Source organism: Oncorhynchus mykiss, chromosome 8 (assembly GCF_057628025.1).
Source record: "Oncorhynchus mykiss isolate SJ-2025 chromosome 8, ASM5762802v1, whole genome shotgun sequence".
Taxonomy (NCBI): Eukaryota; Metazoa; Chordata; class Actinopteri; order Salmoniformes; family Salmonidae; genus Oncorhynchus; species Oncorhynchus mykiss.
The window spans coordinates 82038828-82062500 of NC_143029.1; the positions used below are offsets into that span (position 1 = coordinate 82038828).

General features: G+C 45.4%; 1 protein-coding gene across 1 annotated transcript; it reads left to right on the plus strand.

Moving 5' to 3' along the window:
* The first annotated feature begins 20151 nt into the window (after nucleotides 1–20151).
* On the plus strand, nucleotides 20152–23171 carry LOC110530735 (calcium/calmodulin-dependent protein kinase II inhibitor 2). Its single transcript, XM_021613991.3, has 2 exons — nucleotides 20152–20717; nucleotides 21392–23171. The coding sequence occupies exons 1-2, from the start codon at nucleotides 20552–20554 to the stop codon at nucleotides 21460–21462; spliced, it is 237 nt and encodes a 78-aa protein (XP_021469666.1). The 5' UTR covers nucleotides 20152–20551; the 3' UTR covers nucleotides 21463–23171.
* The last annotated feature ends 502 nt before the right edge of the window (nucleotides 23172–23673 follow it).

The window sequence follows — 23673 nt, forward strand, 5'->3', positions numbered from 1 at the left end:
AACCAGCCCTGCTTAGCTTTGATATTTGTCACTGACTACTATCAATGTGCGACCATTAAAATGTTCGTTCAGAGAACTCCACTTAAGAACTAAATAGATTCACTGTTGCTATGGAAGTTATTCCAAAGGGTAGGTTTAACAGAGCAAATTAAATGTCACCATACTTTATCACTCATTTGTCATCAATGATGCTATTTCAGACTATATATCATTTGAATTATCAAGAGGTACACTACATGACCAAACGTATGTGGACACCTTTGATATAGAAGCTGAGATAGAAGCTGTTTTTCAGTCTCTCGGTCCCATCTTTGATGCACCTGCACTGACCTGTCTTTCTGGATGATAGCGGGATGAACAGGCAGTGGCTTGGGTGGTTGTGGTTCTTATCTAGAGACATTCCGGTGACATCGGGTGCTGTAGGTGACCTGGAGGGCATGTAGTTTGGCCCCGGTGATGCGTTGCGCAGACTGCATCACCCTCTGGAGAGCCTTGCGGTTGAGGGTGGTGCAGTTGAGTACAAGGCGGTGATACAGGTTTTTAGGTGACAAGCCAAATGTATTCAGCCTCCTGAGGTTGAAGAGGTGCTGTTGTGCCTTCTTCACCACACTATCTGTGTGGGTGGACCATTTCAGTTTGTCTGTGATGTGTACGCTGAGGAACTTAACTCTCCACTTTCTCCACTGCTGTCTCTTCGATGTGGATAGGGGGCTGCTCCCTCAGCTGTTTCCTGAAGTCCACGATCATCTCCTTTGTTTTGTTGACGTTGAGTGAGAGGTTGTTTTCCTGACACCACACTCCGAGGGCCCTCACCTCCTCCCTGTAGGCCGTCTCGTCGTTGTTGGTAATCAAGCTTACCACTGTAGTGTCGTCTGCAAACTTGATGATTGAGTTGATGGTGTGCATGGAGACGCAGTCATGGGTGAACAGGGAGTACAGGAAAGGGCTGAGCACGCACCCTTGTGGGGCCCCAGTGTTGAGGATCAGCGAAGTGGAGATGTTGTTTCCCACCTTCACCACCTGGGAGCGGCCCGTCAGGAAGTCCAGTACCGTTGCACAGGGCGAGGTTGAGCCCCAGGGCCTCAAGCCTAATGATGAGCTTGGAGGGTACTATGGTGTTGAATGCTGAGCTGTAGTCAATGAACAGCATTCTTACATAGTATGTATTCCTCTTGTTCCAATTCATCCCAAAGGTGTTTGAAGGGGTTGAGGTCAGGGTTCTGAGCAGGCCAGTTAAGTTCTTCCACACAGATCTTGACAAACCATTTCTGTATGGATCTCGCTTTGTGAACTGGGCATTGTCATGATGAAACAGGAAAGGGCCTTACCCAAACTGTTGCCACAAAGTTGGAAGAACAGAATCGTCTAGAATGTCATTGCATGCTGTAGCGTTAATATTTCCCTTCACTGGAACTAAGGGGTCTAGCCCAAACCATGAAAAACAGCCCCCAGACCATTATTCCTCCTACACCAATCTTTACAGTTGGCACTATGCATTGGGGCAGGTAGTGTTCTCCGGGCATCCTCCAAACCCAGATTCGTCTATCAGACTGTCAGATGGTGAAGCGTGATTCATCACTCCAGAGAATGCGTTTCCACTGATCTAGAGTACAATGTCGGTGAGCATCACACCAGCTGACGCCTGGCATTCTGCAGGGTGATCTTAGGCTTGTGTGCGGCTACTCCGACATGGAAAAACATTTCATTTAGCTGAATCCACTCATTTGAAGGGGTGTCCACATACTTTTTATATATATAGTCTATTACTTCAATTCAATCCAGAATTCAACTACCAATAGACAATATAATAGGCATAGGTGTCCAATCTTTGGTTGATTTAAAATGTAATGATATTTAGTGATTTAGTGATTTTAAATTGTGTTTGGGTTGTCAAAGCAACAACATATCAACATTTGAAGGATATGTATCTTATGCTTGGATAGCTCCATCTGTGGCACTGACTTATTCTGGCTTTAATTCCAGTTTGTCTACAAATTAATCATTTATATGTTGGATTCGTGTCTCCAAAAAATCTAAGTTAAGAATAGGACTAAATCAAATCAAACTTTATTTAACAGTGCATTTAAGATTTGATTTGACTGAGTCATATTCTTTATCTTTTAGATTTTTGGTTGAGATGGAGATGTGAATTCAACATATAAAATATTAATTTGTACTTAACAGATCATGCACTTGCTCACCAAAGTGCCTAAAATGTATTTTAAAAAATGTAACTGGGTTAAACTTTGGGTAGTTTTGTACTTCTTACACAAGCGATTGGACAATGATCTCTGACATCCTTACAGATTATCCCAGTAGATGTGTATTTGAGAGTTGTATTCGGCAGAATGATGTCCAATAGCGTGGATTTGTTAGGTGCTCTGGGATTTGGTCTTCCATAATATTGACAGAGGAAGTCTGATTCCCGATGTTGACTCTGCCTGGGACTATTTTTACGTGACATTTGTGTATATTTGTGATAGCCCAAGCAAGTGAATAAATGCTGATTCAGTGGAACGGACAATCCCTGGTTTTCAGGTAACTTGGCAGTGTCACGCCCTGATCTGTTCCACCCCCCTCCAGGTGTCGCCCATCTTCCCCATTATCCCCTGTGTACGTTATACCTGTGTTTTCTGTCTGTCTGTTACCAGTTTGTCGTGTTTGTCAAGCTTACCAACGTTTGTCCTGTCAGTTCCTGGCTTTTCCCAGCCTCCTGGTTTTTGACCCTTGCCAGTCCGGACCCTGAACCAGCCCGCCTGACTACTCTGCCTCTGACCCTGAACCAGCCCGCCTGACTACTCTGCCTCTGACCCTGAACCAGCCCGCCTGACTACTCTGCCTGACCCTGAACCAGCCCGCCTGACTACTCTGCCTGGCCCTGAACCAGCCCGCCTGACTACTCTGCCTGGCCCTGAGCCAGCCCGCCTGACTACTCTGCCTGACCCTGAACCAGCCCGCCTGACTACTCTGCCTGGCCCTGAGCCAGCCCGCCTGACTACTCTGCTTGGCCCTGAGCCAGCCCGCCTGACTACTCTGCCTGACCCTGAACCAGCCCGCCTGACTACTCTGCCTGGCCCTGAACCAGCCCGCCTGACTACTCTGCCTGGCCCTGAGCCTGTCTACTGTCCTGTTCCTCTGTTGCTGTAATAAACATTGTTACTTCGACACGGTCTGCAGCTGGGTCTTCCCTTAATCCTGATAGGCAGAATGAATTGGACAGAGAAATGTTTCTTGGACTAATGCTAGAGGTACAAATGCACTTGCTGACTGGTGTACAGGGTTGATCAGGAAGTCTAAGTCAGAGTTCTATCTGAAAGCAGTCACCCTAACAACCCTACCAAGTTCTGGAAACTAATCAAATCAGTGTCAGGTTATCTGGCCACACTGTCCCTATAGTGGTGGATTCTAATGAAGTGAAGGATAAAGCTGATATTGTGGGGGTCTTTAACAAACACTTCATATCTGCTGGTTCAGTCTTTTTATGATGGTGGAGCAAATTCCTCTAGTGTAAGTTGTTACAGTGCGCTCTAATATAGGCCCTGGTGTGAACTCTGAGCCTGTTTCTTATGCAGAGGCCTATAGACCGTAAAAAGTATTGCATCCCTACCTCTTAAAGACAGCAGCTGGTATTATTGCTGGGCCTCACATTTTCAACTTAGGTCCCTTGACCAATTCTATACCCAAAATGTGGCTATCAGCTTATGTCCTCCGGCTTCTAAAGGGTAGAGGGCTTCAGATGAGAATAACTAGAAGTCTGAGTCCCTAGTGAACTCACAGCTAAAGAAATTCCTACTTGAAAAGAACATCCTGAGCATGGTCAATTCCAATTTAATTTGAAATTCCAATGAAATGATTGAATTTACTCAGATAGCTAGGCTGTCTGAACAGTGACAGAATCAGACTAAAAGCCTGAGGGGAATTCAAATGTTAATCGGAATTTGTGGAAGTGTTGGGGATCATTTTAAAACTGGGAAAAGGTCAATTCCAAGAATTCTAGCATTGGAACTGAGAGGAATTGATTCAGTTGACCATGAGCTGTGGCTAGCCAGACTGGTTAGCCAGTCTGACTGGTTAGCCAATTGGTTCAAGAACTATCTTGTAGGCATAACACAATGTGTCTATGCTGAGAATCACTAGTCCAGCTTCCTGGAGGTTACTACCCTGTAACCCAGGGTTCCATTTTAGCTCCTGTTCTGTTCTTTATTATTATCAATGACCTGCGAAAGGGGATGAAACCAGCCAAGATTCATCTGTAAGAAGATGATAGGGTAATATATTCAAATGCTCTTTCTCTGTTTCAGGATGTTGTCTTTCCATCACCAGACATCCCTACAGTGAGGGGAAAAAAGCATTTGATCCCCTGCTGATTTTGTACGTTTGCCCACTGACAAAGAAATTATCAGTCTATAATTTTAATGGTAGGTTTATTTGAACAGTGAGAGACAGAATAACAAAAAAATCCAGAAAAACTCATGTCAAAAATGTTAGAAATTGATTTGCATTTTAATGAGGGAAATAAGTATTTGACCCCCTCTCAATCAGAAAGATTTCTGGCTCCCAGGTGTCTTTTATACAGGTAACAAACTGAGATTAGGAGTACACTCTTAAAGGTACTGCTCCTAATCTCAGTTTGTTACCTGTATAAAAGACACCTGTCCACAGAAGCAATCTATCAATCAGATTCCAAACTCTCCACCATGGCCAAGACCAAAGAGCTCCCCAAGGATGTCAGGGACAAGATTGTAGACCTACACAAGGCTGGAATGGGCTACAAGACCATCGCCAAGCAGCTTGTTGAGGTGACAACAGTTGGTGCGATTATTCGCAAATGGAAGAAACACAAAAGAACTGTCAATCTCCCTCGGCCTGGGGCTCCATGCAAGATCTCACCTCGTGGAGTTGTAATGATCATGAGAACGGTGAGGAATCAGCCCAGAACTACACGGGAGGATCTTGTCAATAATCTCAAGGCAGCTGGGACCATAGTCACCAAGAAAACAATTGGCAACACACTACACCATGAAGGACTGAAATCCTGCAGCGCCCGCAAGGTCCTCCTGCTCAAGAAAGCACATATACATGCCCGTCTGAAGTTTGCCAATGAACATCTGAATGATTCAGAGGACAACTGGGTGGAAGTGTTGTGGTCAGATGAGACAAAAATGGAGCTCTTTGGCATCAACTCAACTCGCCATGTTAGGAGGAGGAGGAATGCTGCCTATGACCCCAAGAACACCATCCCCACCATCAAACATGGAGGTGGAAACATTATGCTTTGAGGTGTTTTTCTGCTAAGGGGACAGGACAACTTCACCGCATCAAAGGGACGATGGACGGGGCCATGTACCGTCAAATCTTGGGTGAGAACCTCCTTTCCTCAGCCAGGGCATTGAAAATGGGTCGTGGATGCGTATTCCAGCATGAAAATAACCCAAAACACACGGCCAAGGCAACAAAGGAGTGGCTCAAGAAGAAGCACATTAAGGCCCTGGAGTGGCCTAGCCAGTCTTCAGACCTTAATCCCATAGAAAATCTGTGGAGGGAGCTGAAGGTTCGAGTTGCCAAACGTCAGCATCGAAACCTTAGCGAATTGGAAAAGATCTGCAAAGAGGAGTGGGACAAAATCCCTCCTGAGATGTGTGCAAACCTGGTGGCCAACCGCAAGAAACGTCTGACCTCTGTGATTGCCAACAATGGTTTTGCCACCAAGTACTAAGTCATGTTTTGCCGAGGGGTCAAATACTTATTTCCCTCATTAAAATACAAATCAAATTATACAATTTTTTACATGCTTTTTTTCTAGATTTTTTTTAGGTTATTCTGTCTCTCACTGTTCAAATAAACCTACCATTAAAATTATAGGCTGATCAATTCTTTGTCAGTGGGCAAACGTACAAAATCAGCAGGGGATCAAATACTTTTTTCCCTCACTGTATATGGTCTCAGACTAGTCTTGAACGCACAAAACAAACAAAATTCATGACCTTAACCAGAGCTTGCTCTCTGCCATAGAAGGTTAGCATTTTCACATCTGGGGATACATCCATTGAAAATGTGTCACCCTACAAATGCCTAGGTACAGTGGGGCAAAAAAGTATTTAGTCAGCCACCAATTGTGCAAGTTCTCCCACTTAAAGATGAGAGAGGCCTGTAATTTTCATCATAGGTACACTTCAACTATGACAGACAAAATTAGAAAAAAATTCCAGAAAATCACATTGTAGGATTTTTAATTAATTTATTTGCAAATTATGGTGGAAAATAAGTATTTGTGCGAACACCAAGGCCTCACTGTGGTGGCGGTCGGCGCGCGCCTTCTGCCGCCTCACGGCCCGTTGCAGGTGCACATAGGCTGTGTCCCAGGTCTCCTCCGAGCGCTTAAACCACTTGTCCACCGCAGGAGCTTCGATCTGGCTCTGATGCCAAGGTGCCAGAACTGGCTGATACCCCAGTATGCACTGGAAGGGAGAGAGGTTAGTGGAGGAGTGGCGGAGTGAGTTTTAGGCCATCTCTGCGCAGGGGATGAACGCCGCCCACTCCCCCGGCCAGTCCTGGTAATATGACCGCAGAAACCTACCCACATCCTGGTTTACTCTCTCCACCTGCCCGTTACTCTCGGGGTGAAAACCTGAGGTGAGGTGAGGCTGACCAAGACCCCCAGACGCTCCATGAACGCTCTCCAGACCCTGGACGTGAACTGGGGACCCAGATCAGAGACTATGTCCTCAGGCACCCCATAATGCCGGAAGACGTGGTTGAACAGGGCCTCTGCAGTCTGTAGGGCCGTAGGGAGACCGGGCAAAGGGAGGAGACGGCAGGACTTAGAAAACCAATCCACAACGACCAGGATCATGGTGTTACCCTGTGAGGGAGGAAGATCCGTCAGGAAGTCCACCGACAGGTGTGACCATGGCCGTTGTGGAACGGGTAGGGGTTGTAACTTCCCTCTGGGCAGGTGCCTGGGAGCCTTGCACTGGGCGCACACCGAGCAGGAGGAAACATAAACCCTCACGTCCTTGGCCAAGGTGGACCACTAGTACTTCCTACTAAGGCAATGCACCGTCCGTCCGATGTCAGGGTGACCAGAAGAAGGTGACGTGTGGGCCCAATAGAGCAAACGGCCGCGGACAGCAGACGGAATGTACAGGTGCCCAGCTGGACACTGGGGGGAGTGGGCTCTGTGCGTAATGCCCGCTTGATGTACGCGTCCAGCTCCCACACCACCAGTGCCACCAGGCAAGAGGCTGGAAGTATGGGAGTGTGATCCATGGGCCGCTCCTCTGTGTCATACATCCAGTACAGTGCGTCTGCCTTAGCGTTCTGGGAACCTGGTCTGTAGGACAGAGTGAAAACAAAACGGGTAAAGAACATGGCCCACCTTGCCTGGCGAGGGTTCAGTCTCCTCGCCGCCCGGATGTCCTCCAGATTGCGGTGGTCAGTCCGGATGAGAAAAGGGTGTTTAGCCCCCTCAAGCCAATGTCTCCACGCCTTCAGAGCCTTGACAACAGCCAACAGCTCCAGGTCCCCCACATCATAGTTTCGCTCCGCCGGGCTGAGCTTCTTTGAAAAGAAAGCACAGGGGAGGAGCTTTGGTGGCATGCCCGAACGCTGAGAGAGCACTGCTCCTATCCCTGCCTCGGACGCGTCCACCTCCACTATAAATGCCAAAGAGGGATCCGGATGAGCCAGCACGGGAGCCGAGGTAAACAGAGCCTTCAGGTGACCAGAAGCCCTGTCCGCCTCAGCCGAATACTGCAGCCGCACCGGTCCCCCCTTCAGCAGTGAGGTTATGGGAGCTGCTACCTGACCAAAACCCCAGATAAACCTCCGGAAGACTGATAGAGCATTCCTCAACCCGTACGGCATGACGAGGTACTCATAGTGCCCTGAGGTGGTACTAAATGCCATCTTCCACTCGTCCCCCTCCCGTGAAGAAGCGCACCCCGTGCATTGACTCGATCGCACTGGCGATGAGAGGCAGCGGGTAGCTGTACCTCACAGTGATCTGATTTATACCTCGATAATCAATACACGGGCGCAGACCCCCATCCTTCTTCTTCACAAAAAAGAAACTTGAGGAGGCAGGTGAAGTGGAGGGCCAAATGTATCCCTGCCCCAGGGATTCGGAGACATACGTTTCCATTGCCGCCATCTCCTCCTGTGACATGGGATACACGTGACTCCTGTGAAGTGCTGCGTCTACCATGAGATTTATTGCACAATCCCCCCGTCAATGGGGGGGTAATTTAGTTGCCCTCTTCTAATAGAAAGAGAGAGCCAAATCGGCATATTCGGAGGGGATGCGCACGGTGAAGAACTGGTCTGGACTTTCCACCGTAGTCTCCCCGATGGAAACCCCTACACACCTCCCTGAGCACTCTCGTCACCACCCCTTGAGACCTCTGTTGTCACGAAATAGTGGGGTCATGACAGGCCAACCAGGGTAGGCCCAGCACCACGGGAAACGCAGGAGAATCAATAAGGAAGAGACTGATTCTCTCCTTGTGACCCTCCTGCGTAACCCTGTCTAGTGGAGCGGTGGCCTCCCTAATCGGCCCTGACCCTAATGGTCAACTATCTAGGGCGTGCACAGGAAGGGCATATCCACAAGGGGGATCCCTAAACTATGGGCAAATGAACGGTCAATAAAATTCCCAGCTGCGCCTGAATCTACGAGCGCCTTATGCTGGGAATGCGGGGAAAACTCAGGAAATGTAATAATCACATACATGTGAGCAACAGGGGGCTCTGGGTGAGCCTGGTTCCGACTCACCTGGGGTGACACGATAGTGCCCTGCCTGCTGCCTTCGACTCCCTGAGGAACCCCCCCAGCACCGGCCAGCAGTGTGCCCTCTGCGTCCACAGATGGTGGAGGGAATGACCCCTCCTCCGGTCGCCCTAAGCGCAGCACCTCCCAGCTCCATGGGTGTCGGATCGGAGGTGCTGGGGGATGGAACTGACGGGCCCCAATCCGGAAGTCCACGGGTGGCCAGCAGGTTGTCCAGTCGGTGGACAGGTCCACCAGCTGGTCCAACGTGAGGGTGGTGTCTCGGCAGGCCAACTCCCGACGGTCGTCCTCACGCAGACTGCACCGGTAGTGATCGATCAGGGCCCTGTCGTTCCATCCCGCGCTGGCGGCCAGGGTCCGGAAGTCCTAAGCGAAATCCTGCGCGCTCCTCATCCCCTGCCTCAGGTGGAACAGATGTTCAACTCTGCGTAATGGTCCAGCACCGCGTCTCCCTCACTCCATACGGCATTGGCCCACTCCAGGGCTTTTCCTGAGAGGCAAGAGACGAGGGCGGACACGCTCTCACGTCCCGAAGGAGCCGGGTGGACGGTCGCCAGGTAGAGTTCCAGCTGGAGTAGGAACCCCTGGCATCCGGCAGCCGTCCCATCATACTCCCTCGGGAGCGTGAGCCGAATCCCGCTGGGACCGGGTGAAGGAGGGGTGGACAATGGAGCCTGCTGTAGTGGGGCTGGTGGAGGCGTTGGAAGACCTCCTTCTATCTCCCATCTATCCATCGTCTGCAGCACCCGATCCATGGCGGTGCCCAGACGTTGTAACAAGGTCAGATGCTGCTGGACACGCTCTTCAACCGAGAAAGGGGGGCCGTCTGCTCCTGCTGACTCCATTTCAGATGAGTAATTCTGTAATGCGTCTGTGTGTAGCTGCTGAGATGAATCAGGCGCAGGACAGCAGATATGAGTAATGAAAGCAATTTTACTCAATAATATAACAATACACGTCCTATAATTACAAGGCCACGGACCGCAATACAATAAACAATTACTCACAAACAAACATGGGGGAACAAGTAACTGGGGAATTGAAACAAGGTGTGTAAGACAAAGACAAAATGGAAAATGAAAAGTGGATCGGCGATGGCTAGAAGGCCGGTGACGTCGACCGCCGAACGCCGCCCGAACAAGGAGAGGGACCGGCTTCGGCGGAAGTTGTGACACAGCTACTGGAGCAACGGGGAAATAAACATTTTATTTGGTGCATAAAATTTTAAAAAGTGAACACATTTGTAGACTTATAAACGTATTCAAATGTGATGATATTTACTCATATGCCATAGGTTCATTATATTTAATCTGAGAATTATGATAGCGTACTCGCGCAATTGCGCATAATGGCTAGGCTACAGTTATTGACATAGCCTCTTTTTTTCAACTATAATGCTTATCTCCTCTTGTGCAGTATATTTCCTTCCTGTAACCAGGCTCTTTGATTGCTCTTTCTTGGCATTAGCTCTGGGAACACGAGGATCTCACAGGAAATCCTTATCTGCTCCTTTGTGCAGTTTATACATTTCATTAATGCACGTTTGCGCACATTCTCCATTGATAGTTTGTTTACAGGTTAGTCACACTGTAGGCTTCAGAGATCATTAACAAATGTAATTCTGACATGTTATTTTAGAATACAGGGAGTACCTCTATTAATTGAAAGCAGCGCTCGGGTTAGGCGAGGAAGGGAGACTTCCTCTCAACTCACAACAACAGAGGTCCAACTTCAGAACCATGGACAGCGCCCGCGCACATTCGCTGACCTGGTAGTTTTGATATTTTCATGGTCATTTGGAATGTTCGATCAACTGACGCTGGATTGCCATGGTAATGTAGAATGTTCATTCAAATGATGCTAACTGATTTGGCTCATGCATGGAATGGAATGTATTTTTTGAATATCGTTTGATGGCCATGGCTGCCAGTCAACCACAACGAGTCTGAAAAAGCTCCTAAATGTTGCCGAAAAGGTGTCTTGGAGCACATGGTTAACTGGGCAAACACAGCAGAGACTAGCTACACCTGACAACCATCGAGAGATGATCTAGACTACGATAATGTTGATGTGCCTCAGACCCATACTGGTGTGGTTCAGATGTCCAGGACAGCCGCTGTGGTAATGCTCTCTGTGTCTGTACTTGGCATCCTCCTCATCCTTGAGATACTTGCCTTCAACCCACATGCGTTTCCCAAAACACCACGTAGGGAGAACTTCCACCGAGCGAGCCATAGGCTATGTTATCACCTTTATGGCTGCAAATATTGAGACAGCTTCTTCTAATGCTTATAATTAAAAAATGCACTAAATTGTGGATTTGGCACATCATTGCGCACATGTTGTTACACATCATGAAATATATTGAGGCAAAAAAATGTACAGTAGCCTACAATTAGCAAATGGAACTCAATTGTATGAACATGAAATTAATTTCAATATGATTGAAAGATATACTTAGTTTCCAGTTTATTAGGGTCGTGGCTAGAATGGACTCAGCTTTTGTAAAATTAATGTAAAAGGTATATTTTTATTTTTGATATCCCTAACCCTAACCCTTTTCCTAACCTTAACCTAATTATCCTAACCTGTTGAGATAATCATCCTAACCTGCTACATAAAGTCTGACATTAATTTGACAAAAGTTGGATCCCTTTTAGCCATGACCCGTTATTAGGTACAGCACCCCATTCACGACAATGGTTCTCTCCTACAGACAGTGAGTCATGTGGCTGTGGCTTGTTATATATAACAGGTGGACAGGCATCAAGGCATTCAGTTACTGTTTGATTGAACATTATAATGGGCAAAACGAGTAACCTAAGTGACTTTGAGTGTGGTATAATCGTCGGTGCCAGGCGCGCTGGTTCCAGTATCTCAGAAAGGGCCGGCATCCTGGGCTTTTCACGCACGACAGTGTCTAGGGTTTACCAAGAATGGTGTGACAAACAAAAAACATCCAGTCAGCAGCCCTGTGGGTGAAAACAGCTGGTTGATATGAGGTTAAAAGAAAATGGTAAGAATCGTCCAAGCTAACAGGCGGGACACAAACTGGCAAATAACTTTGCAGTACAACCTGTGCAGAACGGCATCTCGGATCACACAACTCGTCAGTCCTTGTCATAGATGGGCTCATGTAGCAGATGACCACACCGTGTTCCACTCCTCTCAGCTAAAAACAAGAAGAAGCTGCTCCATTGGGCACGCGATCATCAACACTGGACAATTGAGGAGTGGAAAAGCATCGCCCTAGTCTGACAAAACCCGGTTCCTGTTGCGGTTTGGCATAAGCAGCATGAGCCCATGACCACATCCTGCCTGGTGCCAACGGTACAGGCTGGGGGCGGTGGTGTAATGGTATGGGGAATGTTTTCCTGGCACACGTTAGGTCCCGTGATACCAATTGAGCAATGTTTCCATGCCAAAATAATTCAGGCTGTTCTAGAAGCAAAGGGGGGACCGACCCAGTACTAGATGTGTGTGTACCTAATAAACTGGCCACTGAGTGTATAGGCCAGATGTAGCCTAGACTGTATTGATCTTTTTAAGCATATTTTTTTCCTTCGTAATTTTGTATTTGTTAGCTATACTATAGTCTTCGTTCTGAAGTTATCGGCAGTCACAGAGACAGATAAACATACTGAATCTATTTATAGCGGAAGGACAAAAAATGATCTAACTACACACTTAGCTGTTCTACAAGTGGTCGTAGCCAGTTTGTAAATAACGAGGGTTTTCAAGTGCAACCTTAGTAACAATGGTTTTGGGAAACAATTCAGAGATTTAACGATGCTGTCACGGATCCCCCCGGTACTGCTGCTCATTCTGTTCACCAGTTCCGGAGGTCTACGTCACCGGCTTTCTAGGCTTCACTGAACGGGATTCATTATCATCAACCCCAGACTGTCCTATTTCCCCTGATTAGTATGTTATATATGTGTCCTCTGTTCCCCCTGTCGGTTATTGTTCCCATGTCTGGTGGTGGTGTGAGTACCTATGCATTGGTGCAACTGTTATGCAGGGTGCTTTATATATATTGTGTATTATGGGTATCGTGGCGTTCAACGAGGTTTACCCTCGCTCTTTTGTTTGGGTACAGCTCAGTGTTTTTGTGTTCGTGTTTGTTTTGGGTGTATTAAAAACCCCTGTTTTGTATTCCTGCGCCTGTCTCCAAAATCCTTAATACCAGCGTGACAGATGCTCCTACGTAGGTTCTCATAATGAATTTAGCCTAAGATGCTTTTTGGAAACCGGTCCCTGGCCAAGAAGGCAGTAGTAGGCAATACATTGCAGCATTTTAAACAATACAATCAGCACAACAACACAGACTACAGGACTACTTTCCCACTCCTCCTGAACAGAGTTTTGCATAGAGTTTGAAACTCCCTGAGGGGCACTAGTACATCTGGATGAGCAATACTTTTTAGACTATTCCATGACTCTGGTGCACAATAGGGGAAGGCAGTCTTGCTTAACTCTGTAGCGTCCCTGGGGACTTTAAGTGTCAACCACCTAGTAGACTGTGTCTGGTAACTGCTAGTGGTGAAGGAGAACAGGCTACAGAGGTAGTGGGGAAGTTTACCCAGAAGACCTTCGTACATGAACGCATACCAATTTAGCGGTCTGCGCAGGTAAAGCGTGGTCCAACCCACCAGTTGATACAAGGTGCAATGGTGGGTGAGCGACATGACATTAGTAACAAAGCGCAAAGACATGATAAACTGAGTCCATTCTCTCTAACACAGAAGATGCTGCATGCATGTACAATAAGTCACCATAATCAACTACAGAAAGAAAAGTGACTTAAACCAACTTCTTTCTAGCCTCAAAAGGAAAGCCAGCCTTGTTACAAAAATCAAAACCCAAATTCAGTTTAAACTTCACAAGATTGTCCATATGTACTTTGTAGGACAGCTTATTGACCGACCATATACAGTGGGGCAAAAAAAGTGTTTAGTCAGCCACCAATTGTGCAAGTTCTCCCACTTAAAAAGATGAGAGAGGCCTGTAATTTTCATCATAGTTACACTTCAACTATGACAGACAAAATGAGAAAAAAAATCCAGAAAATCACATTGTAGGATTTTTAATGAATTTATTTGCAAATGATGGTGGAAAATAAGTATTTGGTCACCTACAAACAAGCAAGATTTCTGGCTCTCACAGACCTGTAACTTCTTCTTTAAGAGGCTCCTCTGTCCTCCACTCGTTACCTGTATTAATGGCACCTGTTTGAACTTGTTATCAGTATAAAAGACACCTGTCCACAACCTCAAACAGTCACACTCCAAACTCCACTATGGCCAAGACCAAAGAGCTGTCAAAGGACACCAGAAACAAAATTGTAGACCTGCACCAGGCTGGGAAGACTGAATCTGCAATAGGTAAGCAGCTTGGTTTGAAGAAATCAACTGTGGGAGCAATTATTAGGAAATGGAAGACATACAAGACCACTGATAATCTCCCTCGATCTGGGGCTCCACGCAAGATCTCACCCCGTGGGGTCAAAATGATCACAAGAACGGTGAGCAAAAATCCCAGAACCACACGGGGGGACCTAGTGAATGACCTGCAGAGAGTGCCAGTGCAGTGCCAGACTTACCCAGTTGCGGCCCACTTTTTGGAGGCAGGCCACTGGATTTCGTCTCTACGTTATATTGGCATCGACCATGTCACCCTCCCTAGGAGAGGGGGTGACCTTGATAATTTATTGTTAAAACGAGGGGCTGCCAGGATCTTTAACTTAAAGACCCTTGTTCCCTACGTTCTCAACGTAGACTTTGATCTGAAGCCATTCTTGTGATTATTGTGACTTTGCCATTGTAATTGTTTGTAAGCTTGTGTAGTCTAAAATGAATCTATGATCGTATGCTATCCATTTGTTGTCTGTATGCTGTTCTTTGTATGCCATTTTAATATTTGAGAATTAACCAATGACATTAGGCCACACTTGGCCATGATTACAGACACCTGTGTGTCTTTTAACACTATATAAATGAGTCACCCCACAGTGTTTGTGATTATACCCTGATGAAGACAGCTTGTCTGTCGAAACGTTGGATATTACATTTTTGCATCTGAGCTCCTTGAGTGTGGAGCTCTCCTTTATTTTCAAGTCATACACACCTGGTTTCAATTCCCCAATGACTTGTTCATTATTTAACCCTCTGTTTCCCCATGTTAGTTTGTGAGTAACTGTTAATTGTATTGCGGTCCATATTTGTGGCCTTGTATTTATATGACGTGTATTGTTATATTATTGAGTAAAATTGCTATCATTACTCATATCTGCTGTCCTGCGCCTGACTCATCTCACCAGCTACACAGACGCATTACAAGCTGTGTCTCTGTGAACATGACTTTCTGCTCCCTTCACTGCACATTGCTATATATCTCGCCTGTTGATGTCACCCTTACTCCTCTAGCAGTCGGAGTCCCCCAGCACACACACACACACACACACAGACACACAGAGAGATACACACACATTTTGTGACTCACTGACAAAAAACACATGTAAGCTTAGTGTGAGCTAGGTTAATGAGTGATGAGGATGATAGGATTCATAGGTTACAGGGTGAAAAGTTCAACGTCTAATTCAATTGTAAAATGATTAGGCTAAAATACGATATTTAACGGCAAATAACATACATTTAATTAAAGAGGTAAGGGGAAAGGTAGTGTTTTATGTCACACGATTTCGGCAAATTTGTGAAAACTCCAAGCAAGAGAAAGGGTTTAAACATAGGTTTTTATTCAACTCAGGAATTATACTGATGTCATGTTCCCCCTTTATATTTGACTTTGTATATGACTTTGTCACAGCTCTAAACAGACCATTAGCATTACAATACATGTTAACTGGCACCTCAAAATGACTCATTATACAATCAACTGTTTCATCAACAAGAAGCAGAAAATAAAGAGCGCCGCCATTTTAATCACCCTTTTTATCAACCTTTTCTAAAGATACTGTCCCGTCGAACATTTTCTAAAGATACTGTCCCGTCGAACCTTTTCTAAAGATACTGTCCCTTCAAACCTTTTCTAAAGATACTGTCCCTTCAAACCTTTTCTAAAGATACTGTCCCGTAAAACCTTTTCTAACGATACTGTCCCGTAAAACCTTTTCTAAAGATACTGTCCCGTAAAACCTTTTCTAAAGATACTGTCCCTTCAAAAACCTTTTCTAAAGATACTGTCCCTTCAAACCTTTTCTAAAGATACTGTCCCGTAAAACCTTTTCTAAAGATACTGTCCCGTAAAACCTTTCCTAAAGATACTGTCCCTTCAAAAACCTTTTCTAAAGATACTGTCCCTTCAAACCTTTTCTAAAGATACTGTCCCTTCAAACCTTTTCTAAAGATACTGTCCCGTAAAACCTTTTCTAAAGATACTGTCCCTTCAAACCTTTTCTAAAGATACTGTCCCGTAAAACCTTTTCTAAAGATACTGTCCCTTCAAAAACCTTTTCTAAAGATACTGTCCCTTCAAACCTTTTCTAAAGATACTGTCCCGTAAAACCTTTTCTAAAGATACTGTCCCGTAAAACCTTTTCTAAAGATACTGTCCCTTCAAAAACCTTTTCTAAAGATACTGTCCCTTCAAAAACCTTTTCTAAAGATACTGTCCCGTGAAACCTTTTCTAAAGATACTGTCCCTTCAAAAACCTTTTCTAAAGATACTGTCCCTTCAAACCTTTTCTAAAGATACTGTCCCTTCAAAAACCTTTTCTAAAGATACTGTCCCTTCAAACCTTTTCTAAAGATACTGTCCCTTCAAAAACCTTTTCTAAAGATACTGTCCCGTAAAACCTTTTCTAAAGATACTGTCCCGTAAAACCTTTTCTAACGATACTGTCCCGTAAAACCTTTCCTAAAGATACTGTCCCGTAAAACCTTTTCTAAAGATACTGTCCCGTGAAACCTTTTCTAAAGATACTGTCCCGTAAAACCTTTTCTAAAGATACTGTCCCTTCAAACCTTTTCTAAAGATACTGTCCCGTAAAACCTTTCCTAAAGATACTGTCCCTTCAAACCTTTTCTAAAGATACTGTCCCTTCAAACCTTTTCTAAAGATACTGTCCCGTAAAACCTTTTCTAAAGATACTGTCCCTTCAAACCTTTTCTAAAGATACTGTCCCGTAAAACCTTTCCTAAAGATACTGTCCCTTCAAACCTTTTCTAAAGATACTGTCCCTTCAAACCTTTTCTAAAGATACTGTCCCGTAAAACCTTTTCTAAAGATACTGTCCCGTAAAACCTTTTCTAAAGATACTGTCCCGTAAAACCTTTTCTAAATATACTGTCCCTTCAAACCTTTTCTAAAGATACTGTCCCTTCAAACCTTTTCTAAAGATACTGTCCCTTCAAAAACCTTTTCTAAAGATACTGTCCCGTAAAACCTTTTCTAAAGATACTGTCCCGTAAAACCTTTTCTAACGATACTGTCCCGTAAAACCTTTCCTAAAGATACTGTCCCGTAAAACCTTTTCTAAAGATACTGTCCCGTAAAACCTTTTCTAAAGATACTGTCCCGTAAAACCTTTTCTAAAGATACTGTCCCGTAAAACCTTTTCTAAAGATACTGTCCCGTAAAACCTTTTCTAAAGATACTGTCCCGTAAAACCTTTCCTAAAGATACTGTCCCTTCAAACCTTTTCTAAAGATACTGTCCCTTCAAACCTTTTCTAAAGATACTGTCCCGTAAAACCTTTTCTAAAGATACTGTCCCTTCAAACCTTTTCTAAAGATACTGTCCCGTAAAACCTTTCCTAAAGATACTGTCCCTTCAAACCTTTTCTAAAGATACTGTCCCTTCAAACCTTTTCTAAAGATACTGTCCCGTAAAACCTTTTCTAAAGATACTGTCCCGTAAAACCTTTTCTAAAGATACTGTCCCGTAAAACCTTTTCTAAAGATACTGTCCCGTAAAACCTTTTCTAAAGATACTGTCCCTTCAAACCTTTTCTAAAGATACTGTCCCGTAAAACAAACGTTTTGTCTCAATTATGCACTTCCACACATTTTGGGGCAATACTCTGGGCATTCATGTAGCTTCATGACGGCACCGTGGCTCTACACTTGGCATGGAGACTCCCATGGTGGTGGTTCAGTCTGGGTGGGTTTGGGAGGCGTGGTGGATACTGGGTTCAGTCTGGGTGGGTTTGGGAGGCGTGGTGGATACTGGGTTCAGTCTGGGTGGGCTTGGTAGGCGTGGTGGATACTGGGTTCAGTCTGGGTGGGTTTGGGAGGCGTGGTGGATACTGGGTTCAGTCTGGGTGGGCTTGGTAGGCGTGGTGGATACTGGGTTCAGTCTGGGTGGGCTTGGTAGGCGTGGTGGATACTGGTGGTTCAGTCTGGGTGGGTTTGGTAGGCGTGGTGGATACTGGTGGTTCAGTCTGGGTGGGTTTGGTAGGCGTGGTGGATACTGGTGGTTCAGTCTGGGTGGGTTTGGGAGGCGTGGTGGATACTGGTGGTTCAGTCTGGGTGGGTTTGGGAGGCGTGGTGGATACTGGTGGTTCAGTCTGGGTGGGTTTGGTAGGCGTGGTGGATACTGGTGGTTCAGTCTGGGTGGGTTTGGGAGGCGTGGTGGATACTGGTGGTTCAGTCTGGGTGGGTTTGGGAGGCGTGGTGGATACTGGTGGTTCAGTCTGGGTGGGTTTGGGAGGCGTGGTGGATACTGGTGGTTCAGTCTGGGTGGGCTTGGTAGGCGTGGTGGATACTGGTGGTTCAGTCTGGGTGGGCTTGGTAGGCGTGGTGGATACTGGTGGTTCAGTCTGGGTGGGTTTGGGAGGCGTGGTGGATACTGGTGGTTCAGTCTGGGTGGGTTTGGGAGGCGTGGTGGATACTGGTGGTTCAGTCTGGGTGGGTTTGGGAGGCGTGGTGGATACTGGTGGTTCAGTCTGGGTGGGTTTGGGAGGCGTGGTGGATACTGGTGGTTCAGTCTGGGTGGGTTTGGGAGGCGTGGTGGATACTGGTGGTTCAGTCTGGGTGGGTTTGGGAGGCGTGGTGGATACTGGTGGTTCAGTCTGGGTGGACTTGGGAGGCGTGGTGGATACTGGTGGTTCAGTCTGGGTGGGTTTGGGAGGCGTGGTGGATACTGGTGGTTCAGTCTGGGTGGACTTGGGAGGCGTGGTGGATACTGGTGGTTCAGTCTGGGTGGGTTTGGGAGGCGTGGTGGATACTGGTGGTTCAGTCTGGGTGGGTTTGGGAGGCGTGGTGGATACTGGGTTCAGTCTGGGTGGGTTTGGTAGGCGTGGTGGATACTGGTGGTTCAGTCTGGGTGGGTTTGGTAGGCGTGGTGGATACTGGTGGTTCAGTCTGGGTGGGTTTGGGAGGCGTGGTGGATACTGGTGGTTCAGTCTGGGTGGGTTTGGGAGGCGTGGTGGATACTGGTGGTTCAGTCTGGGTGGGTTTGGGAGGCGTGGTGGATACTGGTGGTTCAGTCTGGGTGGACTTGGGAAGCGCCTGTCCATAGTTGTCCAATTCTACAGAAACATCATGGATGAGATCTTCAGACATCTTCAGTTGACTCTGCAGTCCCATGTTCTGTAAACAGTTGAAACCAAGTATCTCAAGGATGAGGAGGATGCCAAGTACAAACACAGAGAGCATTACAGCGGCTGTGCTGGACATCTGGACCACACCAGTATGGGTCTGAGGCACATCAACATTATCGTGGTCCAGATCATCTCGATGGTTGACAGGCGTAACTTGTAAACCATCAATGGCGAATGTGCGCAAAAGTGCATTGGTGAAATTTGTAAACCTCGTTTACCCGCTGCCGCTGAAGCTACGATGTATAGGGGAAATACTCATTTTATAGGCACTTCCGACTTCTGTGCGCAGACAGACGCACAAAGGAGCAGGTAATGATTTCCTGTGAGAATCTCGTGTCCCCAGAGCCAATATAAAGCAACGAAGGAAATATACTACATACGAGAGAAACATAACAATGTCAAGCATATAGATACAAAACACACGGATATTCCAATAACTGTAGCCTAGCCATTGTGTGCAATTGCGCGAGTAAACTATTATAATTCTCTGAATAAATGTAACTAACCTATGGCATATGCATAAATATCAACACATTTGAATACGTTTTTAAGTCTACAAATGTGTTCACTATTGAAAATATTATGCACCAAATAAAATGTTTATTTCCCCGTTGCTCCAGTAGCTGTGTCTCTGTGAACATGACTTTCTGCTCCCTTCACTGCACATTGCTATATATCTCGCCTGTTGATGTCACCCTTACTCCTCTAGCATTCGGAGTCCCCCAGCACACACACACACACACACAGACAGACAGACACACACACACACACACACACAGAGAGAGAGAGAGACACACACACAGAGAGAGAGAGAGAGAGAGAGAGACACACACACACACCCGGATGGATGACTTCACCGTTCCGCCTGGGTTTCCTTTATGATCCCGGGATCTCCCACTTTCTTCATCAGACTTCATCGAGCAACACAGGCGTACAGACCGCTCTTCCTCTGCTCTCCTCTCGAACAGCGACACAACAGCCTGCAAACACCCCGCCTCAACCCGGACTCGGAACCTTCAACCTTCACAGGCTGGCTAAGCACGAAGAAGTCAATTAGTGATTTTCCAAACGGATTTTCACTGGAAAGCTCGACAAGTCTAATTACCAAGCCAAGGATTTCTGGGCTACGTCAATTATAGCCGCCAACTTTAAACAGTTTTTTTTTGTTGCGCTGTTGATCTGTCAGTCTCAGCCGTGCAATAATGTCCGAGGTACTGCCGTACAGCGAGGGGAAAATGAGCGGCTATGGAGACAGCGAGGCCAGTCAGGTGTCCTTTAGCTGCGGTCTACAGGACACCAATTCGTTCTTCGGTGCGTCGCAAGCGAAAAGACCCCCAAAGCTGGGACAGATCGGCAGAGCCAAGAGAGGTAAGATCTGGTTATTGGAATGGATTGTTGAATAGAGGTTTTGTTTTGGTGATCAAAAACAAAGGCTTGGCCACCCAGGCATGTTTGGGTGATCTTTAACTCTAACCTAGCCTACTTGTTATACAACACAGACATGCAACAGATATGCATTTGACCTCTAAATTATGAGGCAAACGTTTATTTGTTGATATAACAAAGGACAGTAGCTGACCACAATGCGCCCCGTTGATAGTGACGAATGAGAATAATGGACTACCAATGTGATATCAAAATGTACTAGGCTAAATGTCTACATTAGTTACGCTCTCTGTCATTTTAAAGGGCACTTTTCCCTATTGCATGTAGTGGAAATTGCAAGTGCTGACAGCGTCTAGTGCGCGCGCTTGGATTTGCGCCATTATGGACAAAGCATTGTTTCAAGCACCAAAGTCAGGGGTTTGGCACAACGACATTTCCCTTTGTGTTGCACCAGTCCCCAAAACCTTTGCAGTTAGCCTACTCGATTTGTTGGCTGTAAAACATATTTATGAAACAGTTATGCCATTAGCCTATATATAACATGACAAGTGATGAGTCCCTGATAAAATAAAGGTTAAACATATGTAATACATAAATCAAATCAAATAAGACATAATAAACTAAAATGTTAACATGATTGCATCTCCCCTCCGCAGTGGTCATCGAAGACGACAGAATAGACGACGTTCTAAAGGGGATGGCAGACAAGTCGTCACCAGGCGTTTAAAGATGAACAATGCCTTGCAGACTTTTTATTTTGATCACCGATTTGAAGCACTTGTCGGCTGTGCATGTTCGAGGATTGTAGGAGAAACGATGGCACGAAGCGAAGACAAGGGGAAGGAAAGGGGTGGAAAGATGTGAAGATTGGACGAGAAAGCAGAGGAAGAGTTTGAGGAAGAGTCCGGAAAAGACCGAGATTTATCTTGTGGTTGCTGACAATTTGAAACCCGATTTTAACTTCTGCTGCGCAGCGTGATGTTGAGATGGCGGATCCTGGCTCCGTGTCTCAACCTCAGCTGACTTCTCTGATGGATGAACTTGCCATAACTTCACGACCATCTTCCAAAAGCGCCGTAAGCAACAACAAACTAGAACTGGTGGCAGAATTTCATTTAAAGCTCTGTTTCTATAGTTGTACCCAGTAGACTGCCTATGCTCGAAGACCATTATTACCCTTGCAGTCTTTGCATTGTTGATAACAATCGGCGACATCGCATTCAAGGGAGCTGTACTTTTCAGCATTGGTCGAACGTAGAATGCATTCCTATCCGATTGCTGCTAAAGCTTTTTAATACAGACCAACCAAACACTGATATCCAGAAACTAGAATACATCCATTGTGTGTAACAGAAATATATATACAGAGGATGGTGCAATGTTAATATTTTATTTCGTAGGCCTATATTCACTTTGGCTTCACCTGTAAAGAATAAGCTAGTAGGCCTAATGCATAGTCCCCAGGTTCAATTGAATGAAATTGATACATGGGCTTACATTACCCCCCACGGTTAAAGATGCAGGTCGGCGCCTTCATGTAACTTTAGCCTACCGACACCTGCACATAGGCTCTCTGTTTCACTTTTACAGACTAGAAATATCGAAGGAGGCCAGAAGAGATGGGCAAATTATACATGTTTGAAACAATAATCATGAAATTAATGGGAAAATATATATTTTTTAATTTATTTATTTTGATGTTGCAATTATTCGTGTTTTTCGTGTTCTATAATTAAAAGTCAAATATTTTATCTATCTATTTGCATGATCTTTCCCTCCGGTGCCACCACAGGTGCCAACCACTCCTACCCTGGCACGCTTACATTCATATTTCAAAAGTCATATTTGTATTTTTATATCTAAATAATTGTTATTTAAAAATTATAAGCTAGTCTATCGTCTTACAGTTCATCAACACAAATGTTTGTATTAAAGAGAGGATATGCAGATTGAGAATAGCCTATATAACGGAGAATCTTAAGAGATTTGGGTGTTGACTTTTCTCATTCTATATCAAAGGGACTGACGTTTTTTTAAAGACTAACTGAATGTGTTTGGGGTTTTGTACACATCAATGTTAAACTATTATTGAGAAATCGTATACTGTGACTTAAGCTTCGTTGATGCATTTGTTAGAAAATTGCGATTTTAGAGTATATTGCACTGTTTACGAGTATCCTCAAATAACACGTTATTTGACCAATTTTGGACATTACAGTTATGTTTTTTATTTCGTTTATCTTGTACCATTCTTTGGAGGAAACTGAATATGGTTTGTTGTGCATGAAACCTTAATACTTTCAATAATGAAACATCGTTTTATGAAGCAAAAAAGCAACAAAAGTGTCATGACATTCTAAGAATGAGTCATTGTATATTAAGATGCCATTTTCACTGTATTTGGTGAACTAATAAATGGTGAAAGAACATGTCAAACGTGGAACTAATTTCGTGGAACGTGGAACTAATTTCCCAAGATCCATCCATTATCACAGAGTACAAGCACTTAACACATGACAGTTAACACATGACAGTTAACACATGACAGTTAACACATGACAGTTAACACATGACAGTTAACACATGACATTTAACACATGACAGTTAACACATGACAGTTAACACATGACAGTTAACAGGACTTCGTGACAGTTGGTCTGGCTGTGGATTACATCCACAGCATTGTTGGACGTCACAAAGATGTTGAACCACATTCTCATAGTCACATTAAACACACTGAGCCCCTACAACTGTGGCTTACTCCCACTGGTTGAAGAGGGTACAGAGGGGAGAAAAGGCCGATGGTTCTCCAAGCTGTGACCCACATGATAAACAAATCAGTTTTTCTAACCAGGGCCTACGGGCTTCAACAGAGACCAGCAGCACGTCCTCCCAACCCACCATTTCAGAAACACTAATCAAGCACATAGAGAATAGG

Excerpts from the sequence above, each read along its gene's own strand:
- LOC110530735 (XM_021613991.3), top strand. The coding sequence starts at position 20,552 with ATGTCCGAGGTACTGCCGTACAGCGAGGGGAAAATGAGCGGCTATGGA. Across the intron at positions 20,718-21,391 it reads GATCGGCAGAGCCAAGAGAG|TGGTCATCGAAGACGACAGA; the intron begins GTAAGATCTGGT and ends TCCCCTCCGCAG.